The sequence below is a fragment of the Astatotilapia calliptera genome, chromosome 7, assembly GCF_900246225.1.
Source record: "Astatotilapia calliptera chromosome 7, fAstCal1.2, whole genome shotgun sequence".
NCBI lineage: Eukaryota > Metazoa > Chordata > Actinopteri > Cichliformes > Cichlidae > Astatotilapia > Astatotilapia calliptera.
The window spans coordinates 43,424,786-43,449,566 of record NC_039308.1 but is presented as its reverse complement, the minus strand read 5'-3'; the positions used below and the strand labels follow the sequence as shown (position 1 = coordinate 43,449,566).

General features: G+C 47.4%; 2 protein-coding genes across 10 annotated transcripts in view; both read right to left on the bottom strand.

Moving 5' to 3' along the window:
• Positions 1-5,300, bottom strand: fsd1l (fibronectin type III and SPRY domain containing 1-like). Of its 3 annotated transcripts, none has more exons than XM_026174939.1 (13): positions 5,184-5,300; positions 4,131-4,226; positions 3,898-4,029; positions 3,534-3,635; positions 3,429-3,451; positions 3,027-3,148; positions 2,722-2,955; positions 2,554-2,652; positions 2,334-2,463; positions 1,336-1,424; positions 854-1,108; positions 661-749; positions 1-503 (listed from the first exon to the last, which is right to left on the bottom strand). In XM_026174939.1, exons 1-13 carry the CDS (start codon positions 5,196-5,198, stop codon positions 402-404), a joined length of 1,488 nt encoding a protein of 495 aa, XP_026030724.1. In that variant the 5' UTR covers positions 5,199-5,300; the 3' UTR covers positions 1-401. The 3 variants fall into 3 exon arrangements, with proteins under 3 accessions (XP_026030724.1, XP_026030725.1, XP_026030723.1); XM_026174940.1 differs by lacking the exon at positions 5,184-5,300 and adding an exon at positions 4,548-4,812; XM_026174938.1 differs by lacking the exon at positions 5,184-5,300 and adding an exon at positions 4,322-4,378.
• Positions 5,301-6,659: 1,359 nt separating this feature from the next.
• apc (APC regulator of WNT signaling pathway) overlaps positions 6,660-24,781 on the bottom strand; it is a 31,014-nt gene continuing 12,892 nt past the window's right edge. For 2 of the 7 annotated variants that reach the window (XM_026174926.1, XM_026174928.1), the window contains exons 2-17: positions 18,862-19,014; positions 16,680-16,767; positions 16,394-16,604; positions 15,945-16,053; positions 15,749-15,862; positions 15,603-15,677; positions 15,470-15,520; positions 15,293-15,379; positions 15,027-15,204; positions 14,750-14,950; positions 14,320-14,672; positions 14,154-14,231; positions 12,796-12,912; positions 12,500-12,714; positions 9,465-12,417; positions 6,660-9,246 (exon numbers count right to left, since the gene is read on the bottom strand). In XM_026174926.1, the coding sequence (XP_026030711.1) occupies positions 7,312-9,246; positions 9,465-12,417; positions 12,500-12,714; positions 12,796-12,912; positions 14,154-14,231; positions 14,320-14,672; positions 14,750-14,950; positions 15,027-15,204; positions 15,293-15,379; positions 15,470-15,520; positions 15,603-15,677; positions 15,749-15,862; positions 15,945-16,053; positions 16,394-16,604; positions 16,680-16,767; positions 18,862-18,996 (6,900 nt within the window). In that variant the 5' untranslated portion in view covers positions 18,997-19,014 and the 3' untranslated portion in view covers positions 6,660-7,311. The remainder of the gene's footprint in view (positions 9,247-9,464; positions 12,418-12,499; positions 12,715-12,795; positions 12,913-14,153; positions 14,232-14,319; positions 14,673-14,749; positions 14,951-15,026; positions 15,205-15,292; positions 15,380-15,469; positions 15,521-15,602; positions 15,678-15,748; positions 15,863-15,944; positions 16,054-16,393; positions 16,605-16,679; positions 16,768-18,861; positions 19,015-24,781) is intronic. The other 5 variants (XM_026174932.1, XM_026174931.1, XM_026174933.1 and 2 more) reach the window with 5 other exon arrangements.

The window sequence follows — 24,781 nt, the reverse complement described above, 5'->3', positions numbered from 1 at the left end:
TCAGATCAATAAATTCACTTTTTAATCAATGATTTCATAAAATCTTATACCCTGGTTCCTTCACAATAAAAGTCAGTCATGTGGTCAGAATAAGAAGTTTCAAAATAAAGTTTAGTAGCAATGTGCAGCACTGTCTCTAGTCCACTCTTTCAGAATAATGGTATCTTACACGACAAACAGAGAACTTGAAAATAAATTACATCTAGGTGCAGTTTTCAAAGGAAAATCCACAGCTACATACTATGGCTTCAGTTCCAGACTTTCACAATAAAAGCCTCACAGTAGAGTAAAAACTGTTGTAAAATTGATGCTCAATAGCAATAAATCTGATAGAAACTTATTGATTTTAAGAATTACAAACAGCAATGATATGACTTAAAATAAAACCACTCATCAGTCGATCACGGGGAAAGGCTGCTGAGGCTCCGATTGGTTGTCAGGAAATTTCCCATAAAGCTCGGCACCTGAAGACCTGTCGCTATGGTGATACCACCACACCAAACCTAAGGCACAGTTTTACAGCAGTTAGCACTTTAATACATGCAGAGTATGTCCTGTAATATATTGAGAGTACTGTGATACTGTCAGTGTACCGTTACTTAACCATGACTGTACAGTATTACTGTACTATTACTGTAGTGTTACTGTTATAGTACTCACGGTGAAGGCGGGGACAAGCGGCTGGCTGAACTTTGTTTTGAAGGCGTGAACAAGACGAAGATGATCTACATCAATAAACAACAAATCACCTGAAACAAACAGGAAGTCAATTCAGAAACAAAAACAAACAAGAAAAACAAACACACTGTCAATGAGCAACCAGGAAGTTGAAAATACTCTTTGTTTTTCGGACCGTTGTCATAGTCACAGTAGATTCCGATTCGGTGAGGTAATGGCCAATCCAGTGTCTTTGCTCGGTTGTTGTGCTTTGCGGCAAGAGAGCTCTGCAGCCATTGGCTGGCGTGGAGACACCACGAACCGGTGCCCTTCCCTAATTGGTCAAAGCGTCCCAGGCTGCCCCGATAGGCCACCCCTACACTGAATGATTTCCAGTCAGCCAGGGGGCGGAGCTCCCAGTAGTGACAACCATTAGTCATCTCCTCGTCACCTAGGAGACCAGGAAGGAATTTCTTTTTAATTTTTAAAATTAGAAATCTTTTATTTTAACTTGTATTATTAAAAATTATTTTAAAAAATGAATAAAATTTCAATGTCAAATCATTAAATCCAAGTTGTTATTAAATCAACTTTTTTTTTTAAATTCTGACATCTTAAAGACATTCACTTTAGTGTTACTACAGTATTAGTACTGCAATAAGAGTGCAGTATTACTACCCAGCACTGTGTATGACTCCCCAGCAAATCGATCGCGTCCTCCTCGACTTGCAGCCGTTTTATTGGGTGATGGCGTGGCGCTCCGGCTGCTGAGGTAAACACAAAAAAAAAAATGTTAATAAATGTCAACAGCATAGCGGGAATGAAACGGCAAGGTGAAACAGCCAATGAGGTTGTGCCAAAGCATGATGCAGCAGAGAGGAAGATGAGCGTGACAAAAACATTTCATTTGTTACATGATGGAAGAAAAGTTTATGTTACGACATCATTTCCTTTAAACATGTTAAGCCTTTATTTTGAAATAAAACCAAACATGAACTTTTTAATTAAAACAGGAAATTAAACGCTGATGTGATGTCAGCAGTGATGTGAAAATGGCAAATGGAGAGAGTGATTGGTTGCTAGGAAACCACTCAGCCATGATTGTTTCTACCTGAGCAAGTTGGAGAGGAAGCAGCACGGAGACTGAGGAGGGATAAAAAGGTTAAAGGTTATTTACTGAGGCACGTGTGAACTGGTGAGACAGGTAGCCGCTGTGATCTCATCACGATCTCACCTCTGAATGAGTCAGCTGATCAGTAAATGTGTAATGAGGAGGTGTGGCCTCCTGACTCTACAATTCTCTTGAATCAGCTGACCCATTCCGGCAGGGCCAGCATGTTTATTTAGGAGGTCAGAGATAAAATGACAAACAGTTAGTGATGATGTACAGCTTGGCGGCGTCCAGTCACAGAGGGAGATACGAAAAATCAGCAAAAAAAGTGATGTGGCCCAACCAGCTTTTTCAGGGAATTAAGAGCACCTCCTGCTGTCGTTACCTGACCAGCACAGGTGTGTCACTCTACAGGTGAGAAAAGTGCATCTTCCTGTTCTTTCTCTTTCACAATAAAAGCCTGTGCATTTCACAATACTGTGAGCGATGAACTTTACCGTGCTTCTAAGATACATTCAGGTGTATTAAAAAACACAACGGCCTCATCACTAACAGCTGTCCTCACCTGCTTTTGTTCTCTTTGCCTCGCAGGCGAGGATCATGACCTTTGACCCCCTGAGGCTCCCAGGTCACCGTGTCACCCTGAACCTTGAGCTCAGCGTGCGCTGTTGAAGCGTCGAAGCTGAAGTTATACGCTGCAGACAAAAACATGGAAAACAAGGCGTCATCATTATCTGAGGCTCCGCCCCTCAAACACAGTTAAATATTCCACGTCGTGTGCTCACCTGTTGTTTCTATGGCGATAGGCTCTGAGAACTCGCCAGCTGCCGCTTTGTTTCTAGCTCGGACTCGAATGGCAATGAAACGCGAATCGAACTTCAAACCTGAAATGCAGAAATTGGTTTAAACTCAATGATGCTGTAGCCATGCAATAATGACCTCTGACCTTTTACCTGAGATGGTGACCTGAGGTTCGATAATGTCACAGACTTTCTCCCAGCATGCCTCTCCTGCCACTCTCAGTGTGCTGTCACGGTCCGTTTTTCGGTACTCTAGGTCGTAACGTTCGATTGGCCTGCTGCTGCTATCGCCACCACTGTCTGCCTCACCGGGCGGTCGCCAGGTGACCGTGATGGTGTTGTCACGGACTACACAACTGGAGGCATCGATCTGTGGAGCTCTCGGCACTGAGAAACAAGAAAAACATGTGACTTCTGACCTCACAGAACAACCACCTGAACTGTTTGCGTCAACTGACCTGGCAGAAAGTGAAGTCGTTGAAGCCCCGCCCTCTCTGCACTGAAGTCCACAGTAAATTGTGACATGTTGTCTGACACCGCAGGGCGAGTGGTTAGGCGGAACGCCGGCGCCATTGTTACCCTAGTAACAGTGTTGGGGCGGATCCCAATGGAGTGGGGTGGGTTAGGTGTTAGTATTTAGGGATGGGGTTAGAAAGGTTGGGGCGGAGTTTGTATGCAAATCATTGGAGAGCTTCAGTAAGTGGTTTGTTAGTTTGAAAAGATTCAGAAGAATCAATGATATCAAAAAGAAACATTGTAAACAAACAAACAAAAACAAACATCTGATATCATCAAATGAAATGAAATGACAATGAAAACACACATTACACAGCTTTACACATTAAACAAATCAGACATACCGTTCTTTGATTTGTTTTGCTGCCTGAAAACAAAACAAAAAAACATTTTTAGTTTTTTTTAAATGAACTGATGACATCATCTTTCTTGTCTTCATCACGCCTCACCGCGAGAAATTCTTCTTCAGTGTTGATCGTAAGTGTTTGATTTGCAAAGTCAAGAAGCTCCTCGCAAGAGACCAGAGCAAACTTGCCCTCTGACAGCTGCTTCTGAAACACCATGCAGAAAACAACCCAGTCAAGCAATCAATAGCTTCAAAAATAAAAAATGGAAACAAATAAAGTGCTGCCAATGAATAGATATAAAAAATATTTATGAATGTATATACATTAAATGTAAAATATTATTTATTTGCAAAGTAGAAAAAATCACTTTAAAAACAATGAGTAAATAAATATGTAAAACTAAATAATATACTAAAAAATAAAGTGTTCCAGATAAAAATAATTCATTAAAAAATAAAGTTTCTACCTGAAGCTCCGCCTCCTTTCTTTGCTTCTCTTCTTTGATTATGTAACGGAGCTCCGCCCCCTTCTCCTCCAGGGCAGAGTTTAGCTTCTCCAACTCTGCCTCCAAGTCTGACATCACCTTGCATGACTCCTCCTGATTTAGCAAAGTTAACTTTAGTTATTTTTCCTTTAGTTTCTCTTGTCCCATCCACCTAAGCCCTTCCCTTTGTTAATTCAGCTGATTAATGAGCTGACCTGCAGGCCCGTCAGCGTGTGATCAACTGCTTCCAGGAAGTTTTGGAGCTCCTCGTTCTTACTGGCCAATGTGCTGATAATCCTGCGCAGAGCTTCCTGTTTACAAACAAACATTTAAAAAATAAACTATTTTTTACAGCACCTTCCTCCATGTTGGTGAAGCCTTAAGCAGCACTAAGTAATCACAAAACTGTTAGAGCAGAGACAGCGAGACACACAGAGCTCCTCTTCCTCATCTTCCTCCCTGATTCCACACCTGACAGAGACCAATCAGACGAGAGCATCGGCTCAGAAGGCGGGTTAAACACCTCGACCAGGATCAGCCTCCGTAGACCATAATGGACCAAAGAAGGCTTGGCATCCTAGCTGAGGTGAATACAACCATCACCATCCTGCCAGTCTCTGGCCCGCACACACCTGCCTGCTCCACCTGTTAGAACTGCAGCTGTCCGACCTTCAGATGGCGCTCTCATTGGTTAAAGACTCAACGGAAGTCTGGCAGGAAGTCTGGACACACTGAACCAAAATAAAAGGTGAAAGCACAGATCGAAGCTTCACCTGGTAGCCCTGAGATGATGATGCTCTAAGAATGAACTGACTGACTATTGATTGAATGATTGACATGTACATTTTGTTGGCTGTGCACTGATACTGAACTGTAATTTCACGCTTTTGTAACGCGTATGTTTTTAGAAACTCAGTAAAGCACATTTGAACAGGAATGAGGTATTTTACTATGAAAATTACTTCGGATGTACGGGTTTTATTTTGAAACTTGGAGGGTGCATTGTGACCCCAAAGTCTGAACACGCTAAAGGTCATGTGACCCCCACCTGTACTCGCCGGCTGATCAGTATGTTATAATGCACAGCTCTTGTTCTCACTGAAGCTCGGTCCACCAGAGAAAGAGAAGCTAACCGCTAACAGCTAGCAGCTAATCCCCCCTCCTCTGCTTCCATTTCCTTGCACCTCTCCCTCCACCACGTCCGCCCCCCCTCACTCCCCTAACTTTCACTCACTGCTCGATTGATCACCGATTGATCACACTCTTACCTTCTGAGCGTCCATCACCTGAGACAGAAACAGCGGTAAGTGGGGACGAAGGTACGGGCCTGAAGTGACGGCATACGTATGTACATACTCATTTCCTGTGAAGTGTGTCAAAATAAGAGCGCGGAGAAGAGAAAACTGATGGGGATGTATATTAATTATTGATTCTGATGTTTGCGCAGTAGTGTGCAAAAGTCTTGAGTCAGACCTTCTGGTTATTTTAAAAGTGCCCTTGAGCAAAAGTTCTCCTGCTTTCTGAAAGTTTAAAATTCTTCCTTGGCTTTTTTTGACATGTGTTCAAACCAGTCCTTGTACCTGACCTCTGAACTTTGACCTGTGAGTAAAAGTTCAGTGTGGGATCATCCTGACAGAGCACACAACATAAGGCAGAAACATCCAAACAACAGCTTTGAATGCCCTTCAAGAAACTACAGTGGGAGACCCTCACAGAGATGACGGAGAGCTGCTCAGAGAGCTCAGCTGAAGGATGAGGAGCACTCACAGCAAGTATTGACTTTCTGGTGAAAATCTGGAGGGCCTGCAGCTGGAGGAGATGATCAGGGGCTGAAGCAGTGGCTTCACTGAGTTTTACCTCAGAGATTTGAATGATTTCAGAGAAGCTCCTCTGAACCCAGAGCTGCTCCTGTTGTTTGAGTCCAGGAGGAGACAAATGGAGGAAACATGAACATTAATGAAACACATTAAACGGTAAAAAGAGGCAGCAGTGTTCCAGTCAAACCTTCAGAGCAGACGATTCTCATTGGATGAAACAGTATTTGTTGGATCTGACCTGAAGAATCCTCAATGTTTTTGCTTTGATTTTAAGGACCTACCTAAAGCTTTCTCCAAGATTGCAGACGCCATCACCTGCTGCTTTACACATTTGTGTGACTGAGTTTCTTTATTCAGCAGGGTGTTTACGCAGCACAGCAGCTGAATGGCTGTTTAAAGACTACTCAGTCTAAGCCTCACTCAGATTTTCCTTCACTTCTCACATCCAGTGAAAGTTAAACCTTCCTGTTCATCCACAGATCAGCTCCAAACCGCGACACACATTAAAATCACCAACACGTTTCATCATCATCGATTCAATTATATTTATACAGTGCCCAATCCCACCAGCCGACTCAGCTTGATTTATACTATCCAGAATACAGGGGGGGTCTCCCTGTAGTCTGGATATTCTGGATAGCATTCAGATGATTTCCTCACTCTCGGTTCACATCAACTTTTTTGATGTTTTTTACAGGTTTTATAAATAAAGTTTGTAATGATCACGAGACCAACTTTCTGCACCTAAGATGTCAAATGTGATTGGCTATAATCGTCTTCATTACCTCCTGTTTAAAGCTGCAATAAAACAGGTCACACCAGTGTTTCAAACTTTATTGACAGAGCCACAGAGAGCAGCAGATTTATGTTGTCACATGTAATCAGACAGCAGACAGGAAGTGGATCAGTAAAAACAGAAAGCTGGTATCGTGTTGCATTCGTTTAATGTTCAGATTTAAAATCAAGAACCAAAAATCTGCTCATTTAAATTATGTGCTTCAGTTCAGTTTACAGCAATAACTTACGGTTTACAGTGTTATCTGTTTCCATGGCGACACACAGAAAGTCTTCTGCCAAGCCTCGTCAACCGTCTCAGGTGGGTCAGGTATTCGAGTCAGCAGCAGACTTCCAAAGAAGAAGAGAGGTTCTGACAGAACAGATGACCAACTGAAGGGCGGGTCTCTGACTGACTCAAAGACACTGAATGTGATTGGTCAGAAGCTGAGAGGGGGCTCACTAATTGGTTGGATCCAACTGTTCTGTTCAGAACCAAACTCAAAAAACATGAAAAACTATCAAAGGCGCTGAATTATCAACATCATCATCATCAGTGTCCATGGTTACTGTCATGTTAGGGGGGTGGGGCCATGCAGGGTAAGGCAGGGGGCAGAGCTAAGCGCTACACATCTTTAGTGGTATAAAAACATAAAAAGTTCATGTTAGAGTTTCTTTGAGTTGATGGACAGCTGGCAGCAGCCAATCAGGAGAGAGGAGCAGGTGAGGGGGTGGGCACAGCACTTAAATACACTCACTTTCTGTACAGTTCATCTCATAAACATTTCCTGTTGGTCTTGCATATTTACACAGATGTCACGATGTATGAGCCGCGTTCGCCACCGCCCCCACTGCTGCCACCGCCCCCACTGCTGCCACCACCCTCGCCTCCCTTTGGCTCGCGTTTCTTCGTGATTGGGGTGGGGATAAGGGAGGGCCGCGTAGGGGTAGTGGAAGATGATGTGGTGGTAGTGGGTGCTGTGCCTTCAGCACTGCTCTTCCTTGGGCTTGGCGTGTAGTTGAAGGGGCTGACTCGGGCCGCAACGGCACCGCTGCGCTGCTGAGCGCGCTGCTGCTGGTGCGGCGGCTGTTGCGGCCGGCTCTCGATCGGCGCTGGCTTTTCGTCAAGGCTCTCGCAGCTGCGGCGCAGGTTAAGGTTAGAGGAGGAAGAGGAGGAGGAAGACGGGATCTTGGAGGGAGCGGGGCTGTCGATGATGGGTGGGGCATTGATGGCAGTAGGCGAGCGGGCAGAGCAGGAGGAGGAGGAGCGGGGGTTGTTGACAGGGCAGTCCTCCAGCCGGACCCACACGTCTTCGGACTTGTCGGCGAAGCCTCGGTTGCTGAATGGGTCGCCGCTGCTCTTTGCCTTTCTCCACGTTCCCTTCAATCTCATGGCACTCTCCTCCTCACTCCGTCCCTTCTCGCTGGACTCGGAGGATGCTGACAGCACGGACGATGAGCTTCCCGTTCTTTTCCAGGTGCCGACGCGCGGCAGAGAGGTTGAGTGTTTCCCGCTGCTGGCTCCGCCTCCCCCGCTGCTGTTTTCCCGTTTCCAGGTGCCGGTGCGGCTGAAGCGAGATGATGTCACTTCCTGTGGGCGTGACGGGCTTTCAGAGTGTGAACGGTTGACGTCGTTTCTCCTGGCAGTTGAAGGTAGTGGCGAGTCTGGGCTGGATGGCGACTCGAGAGCGGCTGCCACTGCAGTCTCCTCCAGCTTCCTCTTCAGTGTCGGGCTCGGAGCTTCTTTGATAAAGGTTGACTGCCTTACGAGTGCCGGCTTCTCAGGCTCCGCCTTTTGCTTCTTGGCGGCAGTGGAGCCACTGACTCTCGATGTGGACTCGCTTCTCGGGATGCCACCACCACTCTTCGGGGTTGTGGTGGGTTTAGTGGTCCTGGATGCAGAGGATGATGATGCACTTCCTGGAGAAGCCGTGCGTGGCAGCTGCGAGAGCTTCCCTCCTTTCTGACTGGGTGCTGGGGTGGAGCGAGATGGGGTGGAGTCCCGAGAGGACCCGCCCACTCGATCTACATCGCTGCCTCCAGGAGCTTTGGCCACAGCAGCTGCTCGGGGCTTGCTCCGCCCCCTGGCTGCCGGCTCCGCTCTTGGCTTTCCAGTGATCAGACTCCTGTACACCTTCTTCCCGCCCCTCAAAGCCTTCGCTTCCTCCTCCTCCTCCTCCTCCTCTCTCTTCTTCTTGGCCTCCAGCGTGCTGCGCTCACCAGGCTTCAGGATCGTCGCGCCTCGCTTTGTCTTCTCCTCTGGTTCCTCCTCCTCTTCGTTGTTATTAGCTGTTGTAAGGTGGAAGGGCGAGCCGACAGATTTCAACGACAGGACGGAGTCAGAGTCTGATGATGGCTGGCGGGAGAGTGAGGAAGCAGCGGCAGCGGCATTCAAGCTGCTGACGATGGAGTTGGCACCTTCTTGGATGGCCTTCCAATCAAAGGACTCTGAATCTGGAGAGGCAGGGCTCCTTGGTGCATCTGAAGGCTCCTCCTCAGCCAGAATGCCATCTTCAGCTTTGGAGACAGATAGAGGCGGGGCGGGTACAGGGAGGGTGGTGGTTTTCTTTTTCTTCTTGGGCATGGCGGAACTGATGCACTCCTGCAGCAAGTCGTCCTCCGAGTCTATGCTCAGTGAGCTCAGCGAGGAGTTCCTGGAGAAGCACACGGGCGTGTCCTCAACATGAAAGGCTTTAGGTGCATAGCCAGTGGCCGCAGGGGGGCGAGGCTTTGACTCCACCTATCAGGGATAGAGGAGCACAGAGGGACATCTGTCACAAGACTGATACATTTCTGTGAAGCAAAACTGTAACTCCACCAGGAAGTAACAAAGTAACAAGTAAACAAGGTAAACAGTACACACGACACTAATTACGCCTTACTCTGTGTACTCTCTACACTGAGTACTACTCTGTGTACTCTCTGCTCTAAGTACTTTACTCAAGTATCTAGACACACCTCTGCTGGAGGGGGTGGAGACTTTGCCCCCTCTTTGCCTTTGTCTTGCTGCTCCGGCGGGGGTGGGGCAAACTCCTTGTTGTTGTTCTCCTGGTCGATGTCGCTCAGTGAGCTCAGCGAGGAGTTCCTGGAGAAGCATACGGGCGTGTCCTCAATAGCGAACTTCTGCTTCTCGTCCGTGGCCGTCTGATTGGTCGGTGGTTTTGTGCGTGGAAAAACGGCAGCTGTCTGCTGCTTCTTCTTCCTGCCTTCTTCTTCTTTTGCCTTCTTTTCTTCTTCGTCCTTCTCGCCGCCATCCTCTTCATCAAAGTCCAGCGAGCTCAGTGAGTCATTGCGTGAGAAGCAGCATGGCGTTCCTTCAATCGGCGTGTAGTGGCGCGGCGAGTCAAATGCGAATCCCGGCTTTGCTTTTGCAGCTGCTGTTGTGGTGACGCCATACAGCGCCCGCTGAGGCATCGGCTTCACAGGCGATGTTGGCTTCTTCTTCTGCTGCTGCGGGCCAAGGGGAGACGGGGCCGTTGGAGGGAGAGGAGGCGGTAAAGGCGGGGTTTGCAAGTGCTCGCTGTTTGCCGCTGCTCTGACAGGCTTCCTGGGTTTGGCTTTGGGCATGGCAGCACTAATGCACTCGGCAAGAATGTCATCTCCGTTCTCGCCCTCAGGAAACCCTGCCCTTCTCCTAGGGGCAGAGGTGGGTTGGGCTACAGGTACGAGGCCCGCTCCCATCTGCTCATTGGGTGGGGAGTCAATGGTCAGATCACTAAGAGACGTGGCAGTGGAGAAGTTGAGCGGCGTTCCCTCCACACAGTAAACTCTGGGCACCTCCTCCGGCGGCGGCATGTCCTTCCTGGGCTGCGGTTGGGCACGGCTTTGAGGTGAGAGGATTTTGTAGACAGGAAGCTGGCTTGGTTTCCGTGGTGCTGCTTGCTGCTGCTTCTTTGGTTTCCGTGATGATTTGGGCATGGCCATGTTGATACATGCCTCCAGGATCTCAATGTCATCGTCATCATCTGATTCATCAAGGATGGGTTTAGGAGGCTCTTCCTTCCTCTCCTCAACCCCACCCTCATCCTCCTCTTTCTTCTTTTTCATCTCCGCGGGAATGTAGGGCTCATCCAGACTGAGTGCGCTCAGACTGGAGGCACGGGAGAAGCCATGCGGCGTGCTCTCGGTGGCAAAGTGCAGCAGTACGTCGGCACTGCTTTCCTCCTCATCCTTCTTCTTGGCCTTTTCCTCCTCCTTCGTCTTCTGCGGCGGTGGTGTCTTGGCACGGCTTGGTGGCATGGTCTGACCTGGGCTGTCGGGCAGGTCACTGGGGCTCACCACGCCGCTCGGCATGCCGCTGGAGGGCTCGCTGGAACGCACGGAGCTGGCAATGGAGGAGGTGGAAAAGCTCTCGAGCGAGCTGACGGACGTGCAGCGGCTGAACATCAGCGGTGTCTCCTGAGCGTACGGCTGCTCCGGCGGGCTCTTAGGAGTCCTTGCGCCTGATGAACTCACATGGTGATGGTGGTGATGATGATGGCTATGGTGGTGGTGGTGGCTACGGCGCCCCCGTGTGGATGGTGCAGCAGTGGTCTGGCTCTCAGCCTCTTTTCGCTGCTGCTGCTCATGTGCGTCCTTCTCACTGACAGGGAGTGTCGGGTAGTCGATACCGCCGCCGCTCCCCCCTTTCCTCTTTCTTGTTATGACATCACCGTCTTCCTCCTCTTCAGAGGACAGCGAGGATAGCGAACTGCCTCTGGAGAAGCAGATGGGTGTGTCCTCTACGCAGTATGTCTGTGTCGACTCCTGGTTGCTTTTTGGCGCCCCCCGGGTGCTGGGAGGAGGTGGTGGGCGGAGCTTGCTGGCAGAGTTTGATGGGGGTGGTGGAATAGAGGAGGAGGCGGTCTCCTCTGGTTTGAAGAGCTTTTTACGTGTGGCATCAGTGCCGTACTTTAAGCTGTAGTCGATTGGCTGCTCGGTCGTAGACTCTGTACCATAATTCGATGTTGCTGTGACAACGACATAGCGTGGAGGCGAAACTGCTGCCATGTGCCCGCTACCGGCTGCTGAATCACTGCCGTCGTTCCTCCTCAGTCTGGCGTCCTGCTCACTGTCATCATCGCTCTCAATGGCGCCGCGATGATTAGGGCTCTGGCGCCCAGAGTTCAGCTGTTCGTCAGAGTACTTGAGGCTATAGTTTATGGGCGTGTCCAGCTCTCCGCCGTCATCGTCCGCCATGTGGTTGGCGCTGCGTATCTTATGGGCCAGATCAGCTGGGTACTTCCTGTAGACACAACACTTGTTAGCGCTGCTCTCGTCTGACGAGTAGAAGGGTTCAGAGGACGGTTTGGTCTTCCCACGGTTGCCGTAACCATCAGCGCTCGTCACACTGTTAAGGCTGTCGCTGGACGCCCGCACGCTGGGCGGGAACACTGAGCGAGTGTATGCTGCTTCCTCGCTTGCCCTCTTTGATCCGTCTCCATTCTTTGGGCTCGATAGCACCGGCGTGTTGGTATATGAGCGCGTGACGCTGCCTGCTCCTCCTGTGGCACCATTACAGCCCCGCCCCTTCCTGTGCGCCGCCTTGGGGCTCAGGTTGTCGATGTTGTCGAAGGTCTCCGACAGCTGTTGTGCATCCAGCTCCTCGAATAAAGCTTTCTGTTTACGGGCCTGTAGTGATGGGGCGCCTGCACCAGGAGACACCACGCTGGCATCCTTGTAGCGTGCTGGGCGGTTGGCCATCAGGTTACGCAGCGCAGCGGCACTGCCCATGGCGATCATTTTATGGCGTGAATGGATGAGGTTGCGCAGCATGCCCACGGCGCCCAGCTCCCAGAGGGCCTCCTGGTCTTTGGTGTCGCGGGCAGAGAGGTTCCAGAGCGTGCCACAGGCGTTGGACACAATGGTCAGGCTGTGAGACTTCAGGTGCTGCAGCAGCGTTGGCAGGCAGCCATGTTCCCGTAGGATCTGCCTGCAGGACAAGAACAGGGAGAATAGTCAGAGAGACAGTGCAAGTTCATATCCAACGCTTTGTTTACCCAAGTTTACTTTACCTGTGCGCCTCGTTGGTGGCGATAAGGCTTGAGACGTTTCGCAGGATGCCACCACCACTTTCAATTATGGCGAGTGTGTTGGTGTGGCTGCGATGCGTCAGTGTCCCCACCAAAAACGCCAGAGCACCGTCCACAGCGCAGATATCAGCCTTATTCTCTGTGCAGTGAGCCGACAGGTTCCAGAGCGCACTCAGTACAGACTTCAGCGTCGACTCCTGTAGAAGGACAGGAAGAAGAAATGGTTTCAGAGCATGCTTAGTGTAGAAACATTAACAGGAGAAGAACAGAACGTTTACCTTCTGCACCTCGAGAGCGCAGCCCATCAGCGCTCGGACACTGCCGACCTCACGTAGCGTCTTCTTACTGTTAACATCAGCACGCCAGGACAGGTTCCTCAGCACGCTAGCTATCACCTGAAACAGCGAATCACAGCAAGGGGTCACTTAACAAATCTTTCTAAAGGACAGGTGGACGCTGTGTAGGGCTGCTGGATTATGGCAAAAATGATAATCACGATTATTTTCACTGAAATTGAGATCACGATTATTTGACGATATTTATTTAACCCTTTAAGACCTACTATAGAACCAAGTCCACCAGAGCTCATATTTTTTTTTTTACATGCTGTAGTGCCATTTGTGGGAGCATTTCAAGTTGCTATACATCAATACAACTGTTATAGCCCATATTTTAATAATATGTATGCATTAAGTCCATAGTAATTACATAAATTGCAAAAAAGTGCAATAAACTACAAAAAAAATTGAAAATCGCTTTTGTTTTGTTTACATATATTTCTACTTGGAGAAATTTAAGAGGTTTATCCCTCAAAACTTTAAATACAATAAAGTTGCAAAAAATAGTTTCCCACCACAGGAAATTTATTTTGAGTGTCTTCATAGTTTTATTTTGGAGATACAGCAATTTTTATATACTGCAGGAAAAACAAAAAACAATCCTATGATGCAAATTTGCAAAGAAAACAGCATGTGCATCATTTCACTGTGGGAAGTGTTACGAACAGCTGATAGGAACGGCAAAGCGTGTTTCTGGAATATTATGTTTTTGTTCCTGCAAGCGCTTTTTATGCAATTTTTGCAAAGCTATATGTGGAACGAAACCGTGACCGAGGACAAGCTGATGGCATAAGATGTAAGTACAACTCCTCCGGTTTCATATGCAAAACAAATTATTGCGCTAGCTTACACGGTTCAGGTTCTACAGGGATTTAACAATAGTTACGCAAAACGGAGCATGCTGCTCTGACCGGCTTTAAAGGGTTAACAATGACTTTAAAAAAATATAATATAAAATAGTGTGCAACACCACTGAAGTTTTTTTTTTTTAAACTCTCTTTTCAACCAACGGCAGTCACTCTCCAAATAACTTCTGCTTAGCTTTCCGAGCTTCCCTCGGGTCCTTTTAATCAGCGGTCTCCAACCTTTTTTGCGCCACGGACCGGTTTATGCCCGACAATATTTTCACGGACCGGCCTTTAAGGTGTCGCGGATAAATTAGGGAGGGGCTAATAATCGGCTCAGTCATTTTTAATGATCGTTGAAAGCCCAGATCGTAATCGTGATTAAAATTCGATTAATTGAGCAGCCCTAACGCTGTGACATAATGGGTTGGCGGTGGAGCCATGTGTGCTTACCTGCTGCAGGTCTTCACTCTCAGACTTGAGCTGAGCGACCATTGCTCGCATGCAGCCCTTCATAGAGCACAAAGTGGCCTGAAAAAAAAAATACAACATGAGGGTCATCATCTTCCTTTCATCTGATTGGTTAATCAGTCGAAAAAGTAAATTAAGTTCCTCTTACCTTATTGGCTACATCTCCAAAGGTGAGATTGGTGAGTGCCATGCCAGCGTATCGCCGCAGAGTGATGCTGTAGTGATCGCTGCTCAGACCGAACATCTCGCAGTCCACCTGTAGCAGCTCCGCCACCGCCTGCAGACCGCCTGCAGGGACAGAACACCCCAGTGTGAGCAACAGGAAACAGGAAGCAAGGAGCAGGAAAGACGGTTCAGGAAATGAGACGGAGCGGGAAACAGGGAGGCAAACCCAGAGAAACCCACCGAGCTCGTTCATGGCGTGCCGATGCTCTTCGTCAAAGGACAGCTTCATGAGGACACAGACGGCTGGACAAATCTGATGCTCCACAGGGGACGGCACTGAGAAGACACACACACATTACACACATAACATCTGCTGACTGCTCACTGGTGGGCACGTGTGTGACTTCACTCACTGGGGTTGTCCTCCTGGTCGACACCCCTCTCATGATTCTCCTGCCAGGTCCAGCATGCCTCGCAGTAATGGCGCACCTGCTCCAACAGGTGGAGCACTCTGATCTCTCGCCGCCCTCTCTTATCGTCCGGCTGACTGTGCACAATGTTGTGGAGCGCCGCTGACGCCCGTGCGCGCGCCTCCTTACTGCCACGGGAGTTACCTAGGCAACACAAGAAAACGAGTGAGGTCACATGACAACAGGCATATGTATCACTACTGAACGACTTGACCGTTACCTAGCAACAAGGAGTCCTTGTCGTTGCCATGCAGCAGCTGAATGAGCAGCGGCAGACAGCCAGACTGACGCATAGCAATGCACGAGTCCTGTGAGCTTGACATGGCGAGCAGCGTCCGTGACATGTCGTCCTTATCGTGTGTCCCCAGCATGGACAGCAGGCTGTACACCATCTCCACCTGCCAGGGGTGACACAGGTGTACCCCGCATGTGAGACACTGTTAAACGGTACGCAGGTGAAGCAGTTTTGTTGTCAAGGAGACTTACTTTGGTTCCCAGATGGCTGGTGATTCGTCGAGGCACAGAATAGCTCGTCTCATTGGCTGGCTCGTGATCCAAACGAGTGCTTGCGCTCTGCAGCAGGAGTGACGGTTTAAAAATCAGGTTCAAAGAAGAGATTCCAAAGTAAAGATTCCAAGTGATGTTACATGACGAGTTGCTCACCTGCGCCCCAGCCAATCCGCTGCTTTCGCTCGCCCCCTGAGCACCTTCAACCTGGAGAGAAAGGAGAGAAAGTGAGGCGCAGGCTGGGTAACAGATGAGCGTGTAAGGTGAGGTGTTTGCATATGATCCTTACAGGTGAGGTTACCTGCAGCCGGGCCCCGAGCCGCAGGATGTCTTTCTCTATCTGCTGTATCCGAGCCACGCGAGTCTGAAACACAGAGTACAGGTGTCAAAACACATTTACAGATACGGGTACAGACGCAGGTGAGCTCCTCCTACCTGAGCTCTCCTCTCCATCTCCTTACAGGAGCCCAGCTGCTTCTCCATCGCTGTTCGCAGCTGATGGGCATCATACTCAAGCTGACGGCGATTTAAGTCTGTCTGTAGAGAGAACTGACACGGATGCCCTCATTAACACATTAACATTAACCAGTTTGACTCTAGCCCACTCCCACACCGTTGCAGGAGTTCTTACATTCCCAGTGAGCGGCAGACTGTCGATCCTCTTGGTGAGATCCTGCAGCTGAGCGTAGTACCAGTCCTTCTCCTTCTCCTCCTTATCCAGCTCCGCCAATAGGAGAGACCTGCCAAGGGCAGCAGCCAATCACAGGGCAGGAGAAATAGGCGGGAAAAACAAATGAAGCAAATAAAACATAGAAACAATTAGAAAACTGAATAGTCTGACCTTCTGCATCAGCTAAAAACAATTTGACCATTTGATATTCTGTGATATATGTAGGTTCTACTACATCAGCAGTATCCTCAGTAATACCTCTAAAGCATTACTGTGTGCATTTGTAGCTTAGCGTAAACATGCTCATAGTACTCTCAATACTTTCACTACTCCATTGTATTCTCTCTGTGTTCTCAGTATCTACAGTACTCTCAGTACTCTGTAGTGCTCTAACTGCTACGCAGTATTACCTCTCTTTCTCCAGCTCCTCCAGGCAGCGGTCGTGGCCGTCTCTGCCCGCAGATGGCAGCCCTCTCCTGGGAAAGGCAGCACTTGTTGAGGGGCCTGGAGCTCCGGAGCCTCCCACTGCTCCTACAGGAGCTCCAGAGGATGAGGAGGTGGAGCCGGGGGCTAGGAGAGGGCGGGATCGGGACTTAAAGCCGGCCGAATCAAGACTCAGCTCTGAGGGTGGGAAACTCAGTGAGCACATGCTGAGCTGCTTCTTCTTCGACCTGCGTCTGGATGTGTCAGACTCACCTTTTAACCGTCCAATGAGCTCCAGCTGAGAGCCACAAGCCTCCCCAGACTCTTCTTCTATGGTGCCCTGAAGCTGCTTCAGCACTTCCTGCTCACAATGAGAAAGAAAACAAAGAGGATAAAATCAGTTCCTACTCTGACCCTCTAATACTCTCTCTCACACACTCACACGCTGTTTCTGCAGCACACAGAACAAAACGCGTCGCTTTCAGAATAAAGCAGAGATCACTCACCACAATGAGTCGGCAGCGTTCAAACAGAGACATGATGGAAACCAAACTCACTCTGACCGTCTTCACTCATCGACACAAACCAGGAAATGGGAAACAGGAAGTAGGAAGTGAGGGTGTGTTTGGAGACGAAGGACGGGACAATAACGAGAACAAAAAACATGAACAATAAAGATCCAACTTCAAGATGACCGACCACGAGAGAAACTCCAACACGCTGAAAACGTGCAGGATGAGCTCCACGGAGCAGGAAAAATATGAAGAATCGAAGTTCAGTAAAATCACAGGGAAGAGAGGAAGAGGACAAAATGCTGCAAACAGGAAGAAGAAAACTGATGGAAAAAGAGTTAAAAGGACAGAGTGCTCACTCTGCCCGTTTCCTCCATATCACGCCAAAGATCCTCTGACGCCTCATTCTGACCAACAACAACGAGCTCATTCTCCCGGTCCGCAGCACGTGATTGGACAAAAACAGCAGTGCAGCTATTCTAGGCCTTAGGGCGAGAGACACCGGTTGCATACGCAGAGAGAAAGAGCAAGAGAGAGAGCGCAAAACAAACACACACACACGCATAAAGTTTTGCTCTTGCAGTCAGCTGACTAATCACTGCAACAGCAGGGGCGTGGCCACACGTATGAACACACATGTGACACCCTGTGATAAGTAGGGATGGGTATCATTTAGGTTTTATCCGATACCAGTACCAAACCGGTACTTTTGAAACGGTGCCGGTGCTTAAAGAATGGAGAACACAAACTTTGTCCAAAAACCTCTCATGTTTAGCTGTTTTCCACTTTTTCTTTGGTCATTTTAGCCTTTTTGGCCAGGGTGAAAGGAGTATCTGCCATCAAACAAGAAGACAGCCGCATGGAACTACGACGCTGTTTGCTAGTTCACCTTACATGCATTAATGTAATAACGCGGTTAGCCTACTCAACCTAAATTACACATGAACAACATTAAGCTACTCACGCAGAGAAGAATGACTGCTGCTGCATCATCATCCGTCATCATTTCTGCTACACTGGCAGGGCTAGGGGCCAGGACTCTCCTCTTCGTGTTTTTGGGGGATGTTGCTAACTCCGGTCCGATAACAGGCACCACACCCGCAGTAGATGTGCACGGCGTGAGGTCTCGCAGCAAGCTATCAAATACGGCGCATTTCTCAGCTTATAAAAAAAACGCTATGCGTCACCAGGTGTTTCATCAGATTCGAGGAGTTACCTCCTTTGCACAGTATCACCTTAAAGCACTTGTTGCAGGCTGCTGAGTTTGCAGCTTTTGCTGTGAAGTACAGCCAGACCTCTGACCGCTTCACCTTGGGCGTTTTTAATCTGTAGCTCTGCTCTAAAAGAACGTACGTACCTGGGCCCGCCTACTACACTTGCAAAGGTAAAATGATTGGCTAGAATCCAAAGTGTATGACATCTCAGGAAAAAAAAAAAGCACCGAAAAAAAAAAGCACCGAAATGTGCGCTGCTTTTCGGTCTGGTTACTACCGTTTATGTCAGAACCGGTGCCATCATGGCACCGGATACCGGTACCCATCCCTAGTGATAAGTTTTTAAAAAAAAAGAAAAAAAAAAAGCCTTTATTAATTTTAATGGCCATCATTTTAATACAGTCTTTACACTGAGTTGTGGTCACTGCGCCCTCTTATGGCAAACAGAAATTCAGCTTTAGCAGATAATCAACTTCAAGAAGAGAACTGGAACAGATTGATAAAGTTTAAAACAGCTGTGAGTCACAGACTGAAAAAACTTTATTTAAATCTTATCTGTTTGCAGTTTTAACTGGAAGTTTGAGGGAACATTTGAACATCTGATGTTTCTGATGTGAGCGCTGCCACCTACAGAGCCTGACTGATCAATATATTTAAACCATTAGACACACACACGCACACACACACAGGCACGCACACAGAGCAGCACCTGCTCAGATAAGCACTCACCTTCATGTTGGAGGCCTCTGTCTCCAGCTTGGTCAGGTGGTTGGAGTTGTCCTGCAGCTCCTGTCTCAGGTTTGAGTTCTCCATCTTTAACACCTCGACCTGCCTCAGCAGCTGGTCATACGACGCCGCCGCCATGTTGGACCCGAGTGTGACCTGCAGACAGACAGCAGCCAATCAGAGTGCATGTGGGCAAGGACAGGAGTGTTTACGTGTTTTCAAAGGCGGAGTTGAACTCAACAACAATACCTGAACTTAGATACTAATAAAGTTTTATTAAAGAGATGCCAGCAGCCAGTAATCAATAAGCTTACTGATCTGCAGCACAAAACATCTGCATAAACATGAGAACCACCACTCAAAAGCCCCACCCACACCTGAAGCCCCACCCATATGGGAACAGCTGGTCTGTTGAAGATAATAATGATGAAGTGCAGCAGTTACTGACACTTCTTGTGTCCCAGAGCAAACCTCTGTACAAAGACTACTATTAATGGACCCTGCAACATGTTACCATGGCAATGGTACAGAGACAGTGTGACCGCAGTATAAGCGTCACAGGAGATAATGTCACAAAAGATAATGTCACAAAAGATCAGAACCAACGTGTAAAATTAAAATGACGATAAATCATTGAGGAACTTTTCCTCGAAAGAAAAGTGAGACATGACAAAGTTGACAGACCTTATTCCTCCACGTTTCGAAGGACAGCGTGGAAGGCCAATGAGAGAACAACACTGTTTCCGCCAATCATGTGGCTGGAACAGAGTGGGCGATCAAAAATGAAATGAAACACTTGAGCGACAGCGTTACAGACCATGGTGTCCCAGCAAATGAGGGTGAAGACGACGACCTCTGAAGTAGCGTCATCCTTCAGAGCACGCTCAGTGCTCACTTCCTCCCATACTGCGTTTTAGAACACAAATATCTGCAGTGACATCATAAACACATCAGCCTGCTTTATTGTTGTTTCCCATGATGCTGTGCAGCTGTTCATATGGTATTATTATTTTATTATCAACATTATTAACATTAACCCTGTGGAACTCCATAATTAACCTTAGTGTGAAGAGGACCACCACATGAACAAATTGGAGTCTATTAGATAGATATGATTCAAACCACTGCAGCACAGTACCTGTAATACCTACATCATGCTCTATTTGTTCTAATAGAATATTATGGTCAACTGTATCGAACGCTGCACTAAGGTCTAGCAGGACAAGCACAGAGACGAGTCCACTCTCAGAGGCCATAAGAAGATCATTTGTAACCTTCACTAAAGCTGTTTCTGTGCTGTCATGAGCTATGAAACCTGACTGAAACTATTCAAATAAACCATTCCTCTGCAGATGATCTGTTAGCTGTTTGACAACTACTCTTTCAAGGATTCTTGTTATGAAAGGAAGGTTGGAGATTGGCCTGTAATTAGCTAAGACAGCTGGGTCAACAGATGGCTCTTTAAATAACAGTTTAACTACTGCTGGCTTGAAGGCTTGTAGTACAGGACTGCAGTCTTGTAGGAATAAGGTCTAAAAGACATGTTGATGGTTTGATGATGGAGGTTGAAGGAGAAAGTAATTGCTGAAGTTAACTCAGAAAGATTCATTGGAGAAAAAGACTAAATCAGGGGTCGGCAACCCTAGGCACGCGTGCCACAGTTGGCACGCATGCGGGTTAACTGATGGCACGTTAACCTGGCCATCGGGCATACTGGGCATTTGCTCGGTGGCCCGGTGACTTCTTTTTTTTTCTTCTTCTTTGTAACGGTATAAACAATGAAAGGTGGTGGATTGGCCAGATGCTGGTCGGTGTGTAAAAATAACTCAGTTGTTTGGTGATGGCTATGGCGGTGCTTCCTCAGATTTCGTTTAGGTAGAGTTTATTTTCGTTGTGCTGACTTTTTAGTCAGTTGCAATAACTCGTACTGCATGCTAGCTAGTAGGGATGTACGGATCGATACTGAAATATCGATTCCTCCGATACCAGTCATTTATGTTCTAGAATCGATTCTCACATTAAAATATCGATATTTTAGTAATTTAGGGTAAATTTGTAGTTTATCATTAACAAGAACACAGTGGAAAGAAACTATATCATTCGGATTGTCTACATTGGAAGGAACTACTTCCTCTTCCACCTTTCATAGTCATGTGCGAAATACGGCTGTATAAATGCCTCGCAGCCCCTTGGCGTGCGCACTCACAACAATGGCTGAACATAAATGGAGTCATGTGCGGACGTATTTTACATCCACAAACAGCCGAGACGTGGTTTGCGATACATGTGGCAAGAAAGTGAGGTGTTGTGGCAACACCACTAACCTTGTCAAACATCTCAGAGCAAATCATATCACAGAAAAAGACGATCGTATGTTGAGGTGAACTGAAGAGGAGGAGTGGACAGGGACAGGTGCTGCTAGGGCAAGACAAACGTCTCTCACGGAGTCCTTTAGTGCTGCAGGCGAGCAAGGTGTTCAAATAGCGCACAACTTCAGGTTTTTTATTTCTATATGATTAATTCTGCATTATTAAGTAAGAACAAGTAATCTGATGTCCTGTAATCATTATGACGCTATAATTTGAGATACAATAAAAGATGAAATAAATAAAATACGTTTTTGTACAAAGTATCGTATCGGATTAGTATCGTCGATACCACCCTGAATTTTACTTGGTATCGGATTGGAAAGGAAATCAGTGGTATTGCATATCACTACTAGCTAGCATGACGGAGTTTCTATACAGCTAGGTGGCTGCTTTGATGTTACTGATGTTGAACCGTCCCGTAAAAAGACGGAATCGTCCCGCATTCAGAGAAAATGTTACGCGTTTCGTGTTGAGCTGAAAAGGAACAGTTTGTCCCGTAATTCAGCTAGAATGGGGGTGAGACCGGACAGTGTGCGCACCGCGGATGACGTCAGTGCGCACACTGTGTCTGAGGAGGATGTGCGGAGGTGCTTCAGGAAGGTGAATGCACGCAAAGCTACTGGTCCGGACGGGATTCCCGGCCGCGTCCTCAAGTCATGCGCGGCTCAGCTGGCTGGAGTGTTCACACACATCTTCAACCTTTCCCTCTCTCTGTCTGTAGTCCCAGCCTGCTTCAAAATGGCCACCGTCGTCCCTGTACCCAAATCCTCCACCATCTCCTCATTGAACGACTGGCGACCTGTAGCCCTGACCCCCATCGTGAGCAAATGCTTCGAGAAGCTGGTCAGGGACTTCATCTGCTCTGCACTACCCGACTCACTGGACCCTCTACAGTTCGCATACCGCCACAACAGGTCCACTGATGATGCCATAGCCCTGACACTACACACTGCCCTGTCACACCTGGAGAAGAGAGACACGTATGTGAGAATGCTGTTTGTAGATTACAGCTCAGCATTCAATACCATCGTTCCCTCGAAGCTGGACAGGAAACTGCAGGATCTACGACTGAGCAGCTCCCTCTGCAGCTGGATCCTTAGCTTCCTGTCTGACAGACGCCAAGTGGTCAGACTGGGCAGCATCACCTCATCCCCCCTCACACTGAACACTGGTGCTCCACAGGGGTGTGTACTGAGCCCTCTCCTGTACTCACTCTACACCTACGACTGCACAGCCACTAACAGCTCCAACATCATTGTGAAGTTTGCGGACGACACTACAGTGGTGGGTCTTATCACCAATGGTGATGAGACGGCTTACAGGGAGGAGGTCAGAGCCCTGACCCACTGGTGTCAAGACAACCATCTCACCCTCAACGTCGCAAAGACAAAGGAGTTGATAGTGGACTTCCGGAGGTGCAGAGAAGTACACACCCCCATCACCATCAGCGGCGCTGCTGTGGAGAGAGTGAGCAGCTTCCAGTTCCTTGGTGTACATCTGGCTGAGGATCTTACGTGGTCAGTACACACAAACAAAACAGTGAAGAAGGCGCAGCAGTGCCTCTTCTTTCTCAGGAGACTGAAAAGATTCGGCATGAGCCCCCGCATCCTCAGGACCTTCTATCACTGTGCCATTGAGAGCATCCTCACTGGATGCATCACCACCTGGTATGGCAACAGCACCGCCTACAACTGCAAAGCTCTCCAGCGAGTAGTGCGGTGCTCTGAACGGATAATTGGAGGTGAGCTTCTCTCCCTCCAAGACATCTACAGGAAGCGGTGCCTGAGGAAAGCGGGGAGGATCATCAAGGACTCCAGTCACCCCAGCCATAAACTGTTCAGACTGCTTCCATCAGGAAGGAGGTTCTGCAGCATCCGGTCCCGAACCAGCAGACTGAGAGACAGCTTCTTCCATCAGGCCATCAGACTGCTGAACACGTCATAGACACCTCAGCTTCACTACTGGAACTTCAACATTATGCACTCCATACTGTACAGTAATGCCACTGTTTTGCACATGTCTCACTCTGTATATTTTATTTTATTTATTTTATATATTCTATTCATTGTTTACTCTATTTAATTTGTAAAATATGTGTACACACACACACACACACACAGAAAAATATTTAGTATACACATCCAGAAATGCATATACTATTATATATTGTACATATATTTATTAGTTTCAGATGTAGCCATTCTTGTATTTTGCTTGTTTACATTATTGTATTTTGCACAACTCTGTTGCTTGTGAAGCTCGCACACAAGGATTTCACTCACATGTGCTGTACCAATGTACCTGCACATGTGATGTGACAATAAAAGTGATTTGATTTGATTTGATTGGAAAAAGACACAAAGCTGGATTTATTCTGTCGTTACGTTGCACAGCTGCCTCTCATTCTCTCCCCTCCCTCTCCTGTTGCTACTTCAATCATGAAACGGTGTAAGTGTCACAGAAATGGCTTATGTATAAAGAAGTTTAATAGATGGTTCCAGCAGTTAAAATGTTCTTGCTCGTACGTTTCTGTGGTCAATATTGTAAGGGTGTGTTTATCTTGTCACAAAGAACCAGTTTTGTTACACCGCTATTATCGCGAGGTTTGGGCGTGATAGTATAGGCTGTGAGCCCACGTTTAATAATCACGCTAAGGAGTCCAGCGAGCTATCTGCAAAGGCCTGGTTAGTCTACCAGTGGTACAAGGTATTTGTCATTTGCCATAACTGTATTGTGATATTGTGAAAATTTGTAATGTATGGTGTTCTAATTATTTTATGTTTTAATTTAGAATGCACAAGACTGTAAAGCTATTCTTCTAGGACCTCCGAAGTGGCAGGCGGCCACGAGGTAATTTTTGTTGTTAAAGCACAAGTGTTACTTTTGATAGACTGAAGCGCTTAAAGCCTTTGTGTTTTATGTTTGTAGTTTTCACGGCGTTCAATAAATGTAGCGAAGCGCCCGTCTTGAAGAAGCCGTGCCTGTGTTGTCATTTCGGAGTTACAAACGGATCAATGATCAGCTGATCGTCTCTCTTGTTCACTGCAAAAACTCAAAATCTTACCAAGTATATTTGTCTTATTTCTAGTCAAAATTATCTCATTACACTTAAAATAAGACACAATCAGCTACAGGGCAACATTTCAGTAAGCTAAAGGAACTTGTTTCAAGACAGTGAATCTTGAAACTAGAGAAAAACTAGAGATTTTTCACTTGTTCCATTGGCAGATTTTTTCACTTATTTTAAGCTAAAATATCTTGTATTAAGTGAAAAAATCTGCCAATGGAACAAGTGAAAAATCTCTAGTTTTTCTCTAGTTTCAAGATTCACTGTCTTGAAACAAGTTCCTTTAGCTTACTGAAATGTTGCCCTGTAGCTGATTGTGTCTTATTTTAAGTGTAATGAGATAATTTTGACTAGAAATAAGACAAATATACTTGGTAAGATTTTGAGTTTTTGCAGTGTGTTTGTTTATCGCCCACTTTGCGCCAGAAAGAGGAAACCAGCAGATGTCGCGCTAAACAACAGCAGCACGTTTAAGCTTGATCAGCTT